The 15,377-nt window shown below is 35.7% G+C and overlaps 1 protein-coding gene across 6 annotated transcripts in view; it reads right to left on the reverse strand.

Annotated features, from left to right (window-relative positions):
• Positions 1-369: 369 nt before the first annotated feature.
• The window catches only part of KYNU (kynureninase), a 130,287-nt gene continuing 115,279 nt past the window's right edge, over positions 370-15,377 (reverse strand). For 5 of the 6 annotated variants that reach the window (XM_032356222.1, XM_032356225.1, XM_032356228.1 and 2 more), the window contains 4 exons: positions 13,755-13,807; positions 11,583-11,668; positions 5,144-5,374; positions 2,007-3,780 (listed from right to left, as the gene is read on the reverse strand). In XM_032356222.1, coding sequence (XP_032212113.1) covers positions 3,643-3,780; positions 5,144-5,374; positions 11,583-11,668; positions 13,755-13,807 — 508 coding nt within the window. In that variant the 3' untranslated portion in view covers positions 2,007-3,642. Of the gene's footprint in view, positions 603-2,006; positions 3,781-5,143; positions 5,375-11,582; positions 11,669-13,754; positions 13,808-15,377 lie in introns of those variants that run through there. The other variant, XM_032356223.1, reaches the window with a different exon arrangement.

Consider the following 15,377-nt stretch of genomic DNA (forward strand, 5'->3'; position numbering starts at 1 on the left):
TTCCATCTTAAGAGTTTCTGCCATATCCTGAAGTCATTGAGCTTCAGTGCTGGTAACTAAATGAGACATTGAACAAGCTCAGGACCAGCCAACTAAGTAAACTGATCCAAGAGTCCTACATAATGTTGGCAACCAAAGAATATGTAAAAGAACAGCAAGAAAAATTAGTATCTTCAGAGAATTTGCAACTCTAAATTGGCCCTTGTGAGAATTAACACATCCAGTCTCATACTACCCATGTGATCTGAAAACACTGAAAACAAAAATTTTAGAGGTGCCTGGGTGACACAGTTAAGCATCCAACTCTTGTTTTTGGCTCAGATTGTGATCTCAGGGTCATGAGATGGAGCCCCACATCAGCTCTGCTCCCAGCAGGGAGTCGGCTAAAGTTTCTCCCTCCCTCACTCTCCCCCTCCCCCCTCCAATAAATAATCTTTACAGATTTTAAGTGTTCTTGTGTTAGAAATGACCCTGAGTAACTGGCAGAAGCAAAAATGAGTATCTTTAGAAAGACATACTTTAACCCAGTTCTCAAAGAATTCCAAGGGTTCTTTGAGAACCCTTTGACCACTTGTCAATAAAACAAGTGGTTTAAAGTTAACCTACAAAAAGAAAAAGAGAAAGAAAAAAGAAAAGCTAACAAGTAGAATACACACAAGAAAATAAGCATTATTTGTGAAAACCAACAGAAACAGCTGAAATTTACCATATGCTAGATATAGAATATAAAAGGCTTATGGTTATTAACACTAGGTGAAAGAAATTCTCAGATTGGCTTTCCTAGAAACAGAGCTTTGGCTGGGCTTTGTATTAATATAGTTTTCTTTAAAAAGATTTGAGAGTGAGTGGAAGGAGGGTCAGAGAGGGAATTTTCAAGCAGACTCTCCAGTGAGCATGGAACCACACATGGGGCTCAATCCCACGACCTGCGAGATAGTGACCTAAGTGGAAACCAAGATTCTGACACTTAACCGACGGAGCCTGGATTATTATGTTTTATTGAAGGGAGCTCATCAGGAAAAACTTCAGACAAGTTCCCAGACAACATGGGAAAGGAAAAGAGCTGAGCAAAGATAAAACTCAGGTAAAATTCCAGTGTTGGCTCAGTCCACAGATAAAAAACAGTTTCGGAAGCATAAACTGCAGTGTATGTATATGTATTCATTATGTTCCTCCTACTTCTGTGGCAGTTAGACATTCATTCTGTTAGTTCAGTAATCACCCTATTTTAGCCGGCATACATGACAAAAGCGATCAGCAGCTACTATTGGCAAGGATCAAGAGAACTCTCATTTCCTACTGGTTAGAAGTAGGAAATGTTAGTACTGGTTAACACTGGTTAGAGGTCCAACCTCTTGGGAGAAGAGTTTAATGTTGCACTGTGAAGTTGAACATGTGTGTGTCCTATGACCCAACATTTTCAGAGTTATATGTCCTAGGCTAACATTTGAACCCGTGTACCAAGAATGTTAATAGCAGCATTGTTGCAATGTTAAATTGAACCTGTGTACCAAGAATGTTAATAGCAGCATTGTTGCAATGTTGAAAATATTTGGAAAAACTCAATGTTCATTAGTCATGGAAAATGAGTAACTCCAAAAATAAATACACAATTAGTAACTCCAATTATATACCAGAACACTGAGCAGCAATGAAAATGGGTACAAAGCTGTATGTAACAAATGGGTAAATCTCAAAAACTTGGTTTTGAGTAAAAGAAGCAGAATATATACAATTATATTTACACGACGTTCACACACAGACAGTGTTGGCTAATGTATTTTTATGGGTATATACATAGATATAAACCTTCAATGAAAATAAGGGAATGGTTAACACAAAATATTATTCGATGGTTATCTCTGGATTTGGGGAGGAAGGGCATTTCTAATACTCTGCTTCCTAGCCTGTGTGATTGAGGACATAGTATTGATTATTCTTTGAATAATTTGTATACATAATTTGATGTGATTTTAATGTGATTAGCAAGAATTCTTTTTTTAAAAAATTTTTTTGCACGGTATTTAAGAACTTGAAACTTACAATCACTTTCATACACCCTTACTTGGCCATCTAATTAATACGCTTGAGATCCTTCTCTTATAGTATCATGTTTTTCTTTCATAAAGCCTATAGTTTGTAATCATATATTTACTTGGGTGTTTGTATGTTTTATTACCTCTTTCTCCCACTAAGCTGCATGTTTCCTGAGAACTGAAACCATGTCTGTTTTGCTTACTTCTATGAGATTCAAAACGATTTCTTCTCTGTGAAGTTGTGCAGGGTCAAATAAGATAAATAAGATAACGTATGAATAGATCAGCACCATACATGGTACATGGCGAGTACTCAATACATTTATCACCGTAGGTGCTGATACTGCTGTCAGTTCTGCATCTTTTTATTTAACTCTAACGGTTGTCTAAGTTAATTTCATTCAAATTTGTTCATCAGGGGTACTAATTATGTTGTAGTCATTCCTTCTTCCTGCCCAGGTATATGAATGTAGACTATTTTGCCAATTCATGAATAGTAGCTGTAGCAACAACAGCTGAAAACCAGGAAAGTCCTATAGGGTTGAGTGTGACTGTAGTTTCCTAGTGGAAAGAATGGCCCATAGATTCGGGTCAGAAGGGGAGAGATGAAGCACTCATTTGCTAATTCTAATTCTTAGTCGCAAGTATCTCAGGATGACTCGTTTCACCACTGCAGAGACAGGTACCATGGACAGACTTCTATCAGCACAAGTCCCCATTAAAAAAATAAGGAACAAACTTTGTAAAATGGATTAGGACCCAAGAGTTAGCTTGGAAATAAATGTAATAAGTCTCAACCAACACTTACTGTAATAAGAGAAAGTGAATAATAAATAGTAGAGATAAGACCAATAATTTATGACACTTCTGCTTTTTCTATAGATGCCTCTTTTTAAAAATCATCTGTTCACTGTGAGAAGCATGCTGATGCCAGGGATGGTAACATGACAGAATGGTCAGTGGCAACTATAAGAATTGTTGACTAAAAACTGAAAAATAAATTCTTTCACAGATGTTAAAATATGATACAATTTGTATATTAGAATCAATAAATAAGGTATAAACACATATAAATACTAGTCTCTGAGATTAAATATATTTCTTAGTGTGGGCCATGGCCAAAATATTTGAAGGCTACTGTCCTAGAAAATATATTTTTTCTTCCTTAGAGTTGGATGGAATACTGCAAAATCATGCATCTATCAGACTGTGAAATTATAGTGACTATAAGAAACTCTTTGGTAAATTAAAACTAAAGTAACATTTCTAAAATTGACACAAAAGAACTGCACACATATTATGAAGTTGTCAAATTATAAATTAAGTCAACATAAAACGTTCACTGACCACAAAATATGACAGCTAACATTGTGTACATAATACTTAAACCAGTAAAACTTTGATCCACCAAGTATGAAGAAATTGGACAGACATGTGGATTCCTCAGATCACAGACTCTTGGAAAAGACATTTCAGATTTTTCTGTAAAGTATATAATTCATTGCCAAGTATGTGTAATCAGTCTTGGAAAACTTCTAATCATTAAAATTTGAAAATAATAATAAAATAACCATAGAAACTTTCAGTAACACTTGCTGAAGTTGTTCTAGAAAACGCTGCTATTTTTGATCTCCGCAGAGTCAAGTGCAGAAGTGAGGAGACTGATAAACTTATGAACATCATGAAAAGAGTTGTAGAGAGGAACTGGAGCCACTCGGATGCCATTTGGTTCTCGCTTGTCACACTGGGGGGGGGGTAGGAAATAAAGTCACAATAACATTATCATTACTCACATGATGAAAAATCTACACTCAAGATAAACTTACATAAAACAATCATGCTAATTTCCCTAAAACTTAATATATAAACATTTTTTTTTTAAAGTAAAGCATGTTTCTGTGTTAACGGAAACTCTCCTCTTAATAATAGCTAAAATATGAATATCATGTGTATCCAAAAGTTGTCCTGAAATCTACTCAGCAATCATCTTGACGTGTTCATTAAGTCATGGATATAATTTACTGGTGGGGAGACTCTGGAGAGACTAGAACCCTTGGGCGAATTTAAATGAACATACCGGGACATGGAGAGTTTTAGTCAATATTCTTTACGTTGGATCCTTTAATCTCTTATCACATCAGTAAGGAGTTGGCACTATCTCTGAAATGTCACAAAATGGACCCAAATAATTTGGTCTAGACTGAGGATCGCTATGACGGATCTTCAAAAAAATACCCACTGTGAGTTAGTACACTCAATATTTGGTTTATGTGCACTGGACCATTTAATTCTCACAACAACTTTTGGAGGCATTTTTGCCCCCCAAATGCAGATGTGAAAACTCAAACCAATAGAGGTGAATTAACTTTCCTAGAGCACACAGCTTACAAATGGTAAAACTTGACTTGGAACACTGAGATACGGATCTGTGCCTCTGGAATCTGAGATACCGTCTCCTCAGGAGAGACAGGACCACACGATAAACTACGCTGTCCCTGGAGATAGATACATGACCACCATTTCTCCTGAAATGACCCTACTAACGCTTATTTTCTTCAAGAGACTATAAACAGATCATTAAGGGCCTCAGGGTTTAAAGAAAAAAAAATTCCCTACAATGTTAACACACCTGAGATGGGTTTGCAGTTCTTTTTTGACTAAATGACAAGGTTGGAATGCCTTGGCTCAAACAAACAGCTAAATAAAACTGACTTCTTTTCTTCCTCCCCACTGTTATGTTATTTAATTCTGTATATTCAATAAACATACATATTTGGGCTCTCACTGGTAAAAACTAGTGAAAACATGTCCTCATTGATTATAATGAAACATTTTTTTTTTCGGCTCAAACTGTAATGAAAAGAATGAATAAATTATAGAAGACGGGTTCCTATATTCAAAATTTGTGGCTTCTTCCCTTTTATCAGAAACGACAGAGCTCTATGCCTTCAGTTAGCACAGTGATGAATATTTAGTTGGCAATCTATCCTCATTGACTGACCGATGTGAAATAACATGCAACAGTAAATTAACCAAAGAACCCCAATTTTATCCCCAACATGCAACCCAGAGAGAAAACCGGGTAGCAAAGCAAGAGATATACTTACAACCACTCCTCGTTTTTCTAGTTCTTGGAAAACACATTTTATTGGAACAGAAAACGTTAGTGTAAGCTGGCATCCGCGGTCCTCTATGCTGGCTGGAGTAATTATGTTCACAAATGGTTTCTTGGTATCTGCTTTATCTTTGTTATAATAATGCTTGATCAAGTATTCCAGATAACCAGTGAGCAAAATAGATTTTCTCCTCAATGCTTTCATAGTTGCTTGCTTAAAGATCTACAGAAAAAGAAGCAATCTGATTAACAGTGTCTTGTTGATGTACAACGAAGCAAAAATTAACCGAGAACCATGTTAAAAAAGGAAATGCCCACTTTCGACCTTTCCAAAAACATCCCATTTTAGATAATCCTTCGTAAAAACATGTCCTCTTTTAAATGCTTGGCCACTGAAAGCCAAATATAAAGTTGCTGTGACAGGAAAAACCGTACAAATGTCATTTAAACAATACTTGCAAGAGAAGAAGAAGAAAAATAAGTTAGGATAACATTCTTTTAGAGTTATTTTAAGTCAACTTAGTATAACTAATGTAAGAAAACATACCTTAACAAATGCATTTAAACATAATGGAATTCAAACCTTTTCCTCACAACCATTTTACTTAATCACAATCAAGAAGATTTTTTTTTTTTAATTCTGATAGTTTTTTGATCCACACAGTATAATAAGGGCTAAACACGCTTGTACATACGAAAGGCAGTGTGACCGAGATTACTTTTAATTGTCCTACCAATTCCTGAATCTCCCCAGTTAACAGTCAGGAAATAAGCAGTTAAATAATAAAACAAGTATTGTCAGACAGGGAAGCAAGTGATGTTAGATAATATATATGTTAGTACTGAGGCCGGTAGGCTCGCGTTTCTGTGTGTGTGTTTCTGTCTCTCTTCCCTCTCTCCCTCTCACTCTTTCCATTTATCTTTCCTTCTTCTTTCATCATTTTTTCCCCTGCTAAACTCCAGCACTGGTGTGAACACATGCCATTTGCTGCCCGAGGTGTTTTATATTAAGATGAGTGACAAGTGCACACAGTAGCTGTTGTTGGAACACTAGAGGTCAAAACAGACATGCTTTTCTAGCTTATCTCTTCAGGTCAAGCAGAGTTTAAAAATATATCCTACATATAAGAACTGAATGAACTTCAAACAGCGTGATGCACTGGCATGTCGCTTAATATCCCTTTTCTGTATCATGTTATGTCACAGAGCAAAGACAGGGTTGTTCAGTGACATCTAGACTTTATGAAGCTTGGGAAAATAGTTATTTCTGTGTATGCGCGGGGCATGTGTGAGCAGGCATTCTAATAGAACTCAAACCATCTGGGCAAAGATTTCCTTGATCTGTATGGCACGGAAGCTGCAGATTTGGCTGAAGGAGACAAAAGGGATTTGTATCGAAGGTAACGGTATCCAAGGAAGATGGGAGAAACGGGACAGAATGGCATTGGTCTCTGTCCTCAACCACACATCACAGACTGTGGAAGCAGGTCGAGGTGTGTAGATCTCAGAAGGTATCTGGGATGGGCAGTACAAGGAGGTAACCCGAGTCACTCAGGTAGCCCGAACTACACGGCATCTGACAGGAGCCATCTCTTCACTGTCTGCTATAAAACAAAATGTGAGTGGATCTGGCACAAGGCAGACTCAAGGGAACACAGCGAACTTTTGGACCAAGAGAGCCTATAGCAAGAATCAATTCTCACAGAGGGCAGGGGCAGAGAGAAGCAAAGCACAACCCACCAGTGGTTTTGTTGGCAGGGTAGGAGTAAAAGAATAGGAGAGGAATTTTTCCGAGCTTCTCTTTGGAGATTAATAGTAATTCAAGGAACATTTGATTTAGAAATAATTCTGAAAAAATTTCTGGTTCTGCTATAAGCCCCATAAGATACAGGTAGGAGCAATGTGTGAAGTACTACTTTTAATGATATTTTATTTGTATTCTTAGGTTAGTAAGACTTTGGGGAATATTACTTAATTTTATAGGTTTTTTTAAAGGAGATTTTGTTCTTGCAGATTTCTCTGATAGCTAGAAACCCATTTTTTTATGACAAGTAGTCCCAAATTTAACATACCGTTACTCTTTGATAATAAAATAACTTTTAAATATGAAACCATTTTCCATCATTAAACCACAGTAAGGGCAGCTAGACTATGAGCCACTCTTAAAATCCTGTCAGAGGCTGTAAAGGTCTGTTCTGAGAACTCACATAAAAATATTAAAAGGGGGTGGTTGTGGCTGGGTGGCTCAGTTGGTTAAGCAACTGCCTTTAACTTGGGTCATGATCCTGGAATCCACTCCTGTAACAGGCTCACTGCTCTGCGGGGAGTCTGCTTCTCCCTCTACCCCTCCCCACTCTCGTATGCATGCGTGCTCTCTCTCTCTCTCTCATTCTCTCTTTCAAATAAATAAATTAAATATTTTTAAAAAATATTAAGAGGGGATAACAGGAATTAACTGAAGAATACAATAAATTTCTTTTTGGTATCTCATTATTTCTATGCTTTCTGTACTGAGAAAGAATTTTTTTTTAATTAGAAAAACTGAAAACTGTAGTTTGAAAATATTCAGCTTATAACAATTTTTGGCAGAATTTCAACTACATGGGTTATTTTTATTACCAAGAAAAATGAATACAAAGCTAAAAAAGTTAGAGAAGTTTAAATGAGAAAAAATAAGTATAGTATGATGTTTTCTACTGTCACATTTTTTTCTCTAAAATTCTTAAAATTGGCCACCTAATCACTTTCTGAGGAATCACACAGTACACTTCTTTTTACTTGCTGTATATTTTAATTGAATGCTCCAATTTTGTATTTTGGAGCTATTTATTTCATTATAAATCATATACTGAAAAGTCTAAAAATCGTCTACCTATCACTGAATACAAGCATGGCCCTTCAAAATACAACAGATATATTTTTTATTTCAAGTGAGCAGTTGGAAGACTGAGATTTCTGAAGTAATTTTCTATAAATATCTTCATTTTAAAAATGAGACAAATGAACTCAAGAGTACATGTAGTCAAGTGACAGTTGTCAACTAAGGTCACACTCAGTGTCCCTATGAGGGCTACAGTATGCCTCCTGGTTCCTACCATATTTTGTACCGTATTTGTACCATACATATTTCTATTTGTACTATATAAATATGTGGTATAGAGGCGGCTGGGTGGCTCAGTGGGTTAAAGCCTCTGCCTTCGGCTCAGGTCATGATCCCAGGGTCCTGGGATGGAGCCCTGCATCAAGCTCTCTGCTCAGCGGGGAGCCTGCTTCCTCCTCTGTCTCTGCCTGCCTCTGCCTACTTGTGATCTCTGTCAAATAAATAAATAAAATCTTAAAAGAAAAAATATGTGGTATAAATAGCCAATAATATAAAAAAAAGTTTGAAAATGATTATAAGGTGCTATTTTTCATACCATCATTCAACTGAATGCACAAGTCATTATAAACAAAATCATTATTAATATTTTAAAAGATCATATTGTCAAACTGGTATCATATCCATGTGCACTGATTCTTAGGTTTAGAATCTCTCCTTCAGTTGATTTCTGACTATGCTGGATATTTTTTGAAAGACAAGTAGCTACAAGAAAAGGCACTTTGATTCATGCATCTATTTCTCATTTATTTGAACTTTAATTACCTGTCTCCTATAATACTATAATGTAAACAAGGGCACGAACAACATAACGGCAGCCCTCATGCTTACTCATGTGGCATCTAGGGAGTAGAACATTTTAGTGCTTAGGTAAAGAATAAGAAGCAAAGAGATGCATTGTTTTGTCATTTCAGAATTTTGCAATTTATAATGAGGAAGAAGAATTTCAAAAAACACTTTTTCAACACAATGCTGGATTAGTTAACAATAATTTTGGTTAGGGGCACCTGGGTGGCTCAGTGGGTTAAAGCCTCTGCCTTCGGCTCAGGTCATGATCCCAGAGTTCTGGGATCGAGCCCCATATCAGGCTCTTTGCTCGGCAGGGAGCCTGCTTCCCTCTGTCTCTCTGCCTACTTGTGATCTCTGTCTGTCAAATAAATAAATAAAGTCTTTAAAAATAATAATAATAATAATTTTGGTTAGAATGGAGCCCAGCAGCAAATAACTTAAGGTATTTGTAAGAGGCTCAAGAGAAATACTTAAGTGATAAGATGCTCCAGAGAAGTACAATCCCACTTCTTGTTGGTTTTAGAGTGTTTTTGCTAAGATTAAGTGTTAAAGAAAGAAAATAAATCAATCTTCAGATTCCAGCTGAAAACAAAAACTTTGTCCAGGTGACTATAATACAGTGTGATGTGGCGGTAAACATTTCTGTGCTTTTTATCATTCAAGCCTAGCCTGGAGAACCAGTGGTAGAAAAACTGAAAATGTGACTTCTTTCTCATGGCAGAAGGGGTAAATACTTGAAACCAGTCCATTGCAGAAACATATGAAAGTTAGAGTGTCTAAAATTTCTAGATCTGGCTGAGAACCCATTTGCAAAGATAAGGAAAATCAGACCAAATAACTTTAAGTACTAGTTCTTCCTAAGGTACACCTTGGTGTTTTCACACTGAAACTTATTTTCTTCCTGATACAAACTTGCAAAGTGAGCAAAATTTTATTTTATTTTAAGACATTTAACAGAAGTGTTTCTCTGAATAGATACCATAAAAACAATTCAAATATCATTATCTAACTTGCTAAGCAGATTCTCTCACTACTCCCCCCCCAAAAAAATTAAAAAAATTAAAAAAATTTTTTTTCACTGGCTGAGAAAATCTTGTTACTGGGTCTATTTTCAATTAAAAAAAAAAAAAAACCTGCCTAAAAAGCGTAAACAACACAAGCTCCATCTAGTGGTCACACTGAGAAGGTGCTTCTTAAATGGGGATGAAGTGAAATGAGTTAATTACCACTGTGAGTGGTGAGGTTGTAGTTAAAAAAAAAAAAAAAAAAAAAAAAAAGAACTTGACACTGCCACCCAGTGGCTAAAGTGAGAAACTGCTTTGCATGGTCACGAAATTCTAGAATTTAGGCTGAGAAAAGATCTTCGAAGTCTATCCATTCATTCATTCCGAAATACTCCACAACAGGATTTCCTAAAATATCACAAACTAGATGATCTTAAAACACTTTAAGTTAAAAAAGTCAAATTATCTTTTGAATAGCTATATATTTAAAATCTGTTAGAAATGCATATTTACAAAAAACCCGTACATATCTACCTAAAATATATTTTACTCTATGTATGTATATAAAAATATATTTACTTAATATATGTATTAATATTAATTATATATCATATAATTATTTAATATATATTTACTTAAATAAATTTAGTCTCATACTGAAATTAATATCCAAATAATTAAGTTACATAGATATACATATGAATATTAACATAAACATAAATGGACAGGTAGAGTAGGTAAGTATATATTTATATAAATAGGTAGAAAGGTAGATAAGCACATCTAGAAAACCAAGTTGATTCCTTGAATATCATTGATTAGGGTAAAACTAATTTTAACTATAAGTATGAATTTACTAAAAAATCTATACTAAGGCAGTAATAGTAGAGATTATACAAGAATATAATGACACAGACACTCCACTTTTAAAAAAAAATCAGCTTAACCTCATGAGACAACCTTACTCAATCTTTGGCTTACTTTGAATGATTCTATATTTTTTCCTTAAGTATATAGTTTTGTGACATGGCACTTTGTGACAAGACACTTTTCATTGACTCCCAGAACCAGCAGCAGCAGAGTCCCCAGTAATCACAACAATGTCCAGCACATAATACTTTAATAGATAAATGCTGAATAAGTAAATTAAAAAAGAATTAAATATTGCATGATTATTTTGTAATAGAGAGACCATGAGAAGATTGAACAACTTACTTAAGTTCATACAAATTCTAAGTGGAACTGAAAACATGTATTCCCTGGCTCAGTTTCAAAACATTTATCAAGTGCCAACGTTTATTATGTGCCAAGCACCGTGCTGAGTCTGGGGATAGAAATAAAAGATGGCAATTAGGCCACAGTCACTGTCCTGAAGAACATTGGCCTTTGATCACTGTTTATACACAGTCACATTAATCTTGCTGTTTAGCAGAGATGGTCCTACGACAGGTCACAGTCAAGTAAAGACATTGGTCAAAATGTGTAAAGTTGAAGGGGCGCCTGGGTGGCCCGTGGGTTAAGACCTCTGCCTTCGGCTCGGGTCATGATCCCAGAGTCCTGGGCATCCTGGGATCAAGCCCTGCATCCTGGGATCAAGCTCCGTATCGGACTCTCTGCTCAGTAGGGAACCTGCTTTCTCTTCTCTCTCTCTGCCTGCATCTCTGCCTTCTTGTGATCTCTCTCTTTGTCAAATAAATAAATAAGTAAATAAATCTTTAAAAAAATATAAGATGTGTGAAGTTGAAGCATAGATCACTTACCTCTAAACTAGCATGTAAGGAGCAGACCAATAAAATGGGAGGGTTTGAAATTCGAAATCCACTGACCCCAGGGATCAACTGTAGTTCTGAAAATTAAACATCATGTCATTTTTTAAATAGAATGCACCTTAAAAAATGTCCTCTGTGGGTTTTTTTTTTTTTAATGACACTGAGGTAGTAGAGAGAAAGAGTAATATTTAAAACCTTTTATTACTAAGTTTTCTGAGGTATTTAAAAGAGACTCCATGGACCTAAAATAGTGGCATATTTTTCCTTCACCTGCAATGTCTGTCTCCCCTGCCCCCATTTCATAGCAGCCTACCAAATCCTAGAGCTCTTAGACCATAAAAACGATCTTTTCTACTCTGAACCACATCCTCTGTCCTCCCACTCCCAAATCAGCGTTCCTTATTCTGCCCATGCTTTGCTTTTTCTACTAGAAAACCATGTCAATGAGAGAAAAACATCAAGATTTTAATGGTTTGTAATTGTAATGCCATCCAAAGGCAGAAATGTGATTGAAATGACCTAGGAAGGTGACTTTCAGCACTAAGATTATTAGGTCATTTGGCTTCTACTAGGAGAGGACAAAGGCTTTTAAAAAAATGATTTAAGGGGTGACTGGGTAGTTCAATGGGTTAAGCCTCTGCCTTCAGCTCGGGTCGTGGTCTCAGGGTCCTGGGATTGAACCCCGCATCGGGTTCTCTGCCGGGCGGGGAGCCTGCTTCCCCCTCTCTCTCTCTCTGCCTGCTGCTCTGCCTACTTGTGATCTCTCTCTCTGTCAAACAAATAAATACAATCTTTTAAAAAAATGATTTTAGTACGACATATTTAAAAGGTAAATTAATAATAGATATCCTAATTAGAATCAATTAGATTGAATAGTAGCCAATCGAATGCAATAGAGTTAAGATTGCTAGTTGGAGATCGAATTAAAGCGAAGACTGACTTAAAGAGCATTAGAACGTATTCTAGGTCTTTAGAGACGCATCTAATCCAGGGCTAAATAAACTATGTCCTGGGGACCAAATCTGGCCCTCGACTTGTTTTTTAAACAAAGTTTCATTGGAACATAGCCACATTCACTCATTTATGTCTATGACCATGTTGGAAGCACAATGGCAGAACTGAGTATTTGCCAGAGAGACAGCATAGCTACAAAAGGTTAAAAGATCTCATCTTTAGCCCTTCAGAGAGAGACTTTGCCCACTCCTGATATAGTCCAATTCTCTCGTTTACAGATAAGAAACCCCATCACAAAAGATTTAAGTAACTGGCATAACCACAGAGCTAATGATTCCAGCAGCCAGGATAAAATACAGGTTTCTTGATTTGAATGAAAGAGCCCGACTTAATCATTTATATCTTGTTTTTTGCAAATGTGAATTTATTTAAAATAGTTAATTCAGGTTGGTAGCAGTCTGAAGGGTCAAACTGAACTGAAACTCTCAAAACATTTAGGAAGCTTTCTGTCTCCAACGTGTCTGAAGAATAGAGTCAGTCACTCAGGAAAAAGTAGGACAGTGGGGCAGCACGCCGCACATGGTGTACTTTTATTTCTACCTGCTGGGGTTCAACTGCTATTGTTTGGTGTGTGGCAAAAGCCACAAAAGGAAAAACTGACAAAAATGAGCTAAAAACGAACATTTATTCGATAGCACTATTATGTATGTGCTACTTGGTTTACAGCTTTGAACCTGTCTCACTTTCCCATCAGACCCCGAAAGACACAGATTTTATTATTCACATTAGATATGCGAGAAGGAAAACAAAAAACCCAAGATGATGTAATTTGTGCAGCATCACAAAACGATTAAGCAGCAAAGTGCGATTGACACCTGTCTCTCTGGGTCTGACTACAAGCAAAACATTCTTTTCTGTCCTCACTGCCTGATGTTTTGGGTCCTCAGTGTTGATGAGATCTCAGTCTTGTACATTACATTTCCCTTCCGCTTATCTCCCTACAAAGGGATAGACTCAAATTCATGCTAAAATCTACAAACACTTAGTCTTACACTCTGGAAATGTCATTTCTTATTTTAAGAATTCTCAGTGGCATTTTCAAAGTGCACTCTCCATGAGGCATGTACATTACATATCATACGAAGACAGATGAAAATTGAAATAAAGGTAAAATGAAATGACTTGGGAAGTGAAACTGAATACACTTACTGTTATCCATCTTAAATCGGGTGCTGAGTTCATGGCCAAACCATCCCACTAACCTAAAACATAAATAAAAACATCAGATATTTTGATCTATAAAAATAACTGCAATTAACACAGGAATCTGGGGTCTGCATACCAAAACCATTTGTGATGCGAGTCATCAAATATTTAAGCATATACATGTTAGATGATATCATAAGGCAATTAATATTTATAACCTTATCAAGAATGAGGATAAAAATCAATTTTATTCTTATTACTAGTTATATTATTTTTTGATGTTAAATCATCTGAAAATCTGTATTTAAGGATCTTTTTCTTATTTCAAATGAACAAAATGTTGACCTTTTATTTCAATTTTAAAACAAATATGTAAGTTCAAAAAGAAGAAGCAATTAATGCAATAATATATTTTTCACAATAGGCTCCTTAATGAGAAATGGTGTTAGAATAACCTATATAATTGTGTAAAAATTTTTGAATAACTTTCTAAGGAAATTGATTCATGTCATATTTTAGTGAGATTAATAAATAAATAGCATGAAGTCATATAAATGTGTGTGTGTGCATATTAGAGGAAAAGAATTAGAACTTAAAGAAAAATATAAAGTTTGAGAAATAGTAACTCAATATTTCTGGTACTATGTTCTATCTAAAGAAATTTTTGGCTTTAATGTTGCCAAAATAAAAATTTCAAAGGCACTTTGTTAAAATTGGGCAAAATATTTTTCAGTTTATGTAGAATGTATGAGTGAAAATAAATTTTGAAACAGAAGACTCTAATGGTGAGTGTGTTCTATCTAATACTATTAGCATGCTCTAAGAGTAATGAAATTAATGTGCACAGGACCAGTGAATGAAGCATCAAGGAGACCAATGCAACATGACAGAAAATATAACAATAAGGGTGCCTGGGTGGCTCAGTCAGTTAAGACTCCTGGGTTTGGCTGAGGTCATGATTTTGGGATTATGAGATTAAGCCCCTGGTTGGGTTTCACTCTCAGTGCAGAGTCAACTTGAGCTTCTCTGCCTCTCCCACTCTCTCTGCCCCTCTCCCTGCTTGCATGTGCTCTCTCGTGCTCTCCAATAAATATATAAAATCTTTTTCTTTAAATGAAAAAAGTATAAGAGCAGTTCTCAGATCCTGTAACAATTTAGTGAGTTATAACTGTCACATTGCAAAAAATGCAAGGGTAAAGAAAAGATATTCACATATTTATATGGTTTTGAAAAGAAAAATTTCTGACTATAAAATCAAAAGGAAATACAGAGGCAAATATCGATAGACCTAAATATTTAAAATACTATGTTGAAAAGACAGACACAAAAAACAAACCAATGATGGGGAAAAGAGTGCTAGTTGGCACCTATCAGTTTTCACCCAGTTTTTCATCAGAGAAGGGGCAATGTCTCTGAAGCTACCCAGCCATTATAAAAGGAGAAATGTAAATATCTCACAAATTCAGAAAAAAAAGGCTCAATCTCAGTAATAATTTTTAAAATGTGAAGTATCATAAAAATGAGACCATACTTCATGTATCAAATTGGCAAAATCATTAAAAAAAATGAGGCCTATTTTCATCAAAGATTCAAAAAAAAAAAAGAAATGAGTCCTTTATCTTCTTT

Source organism: Mustela erminea, chromosome 8 (genome assembly GCF_009829155.1).
Source record: "Mustela erminea isolate mMusErm1 chromosome 8, mMusErm1.Pri, whole genome shotgun sequence".
NCBI classification, from domain to species: Eukaryota; Metazoa; Chordata; class Mammalia; order Carnivora; family Mustelidae; genus Mustela; species Mustela erminea.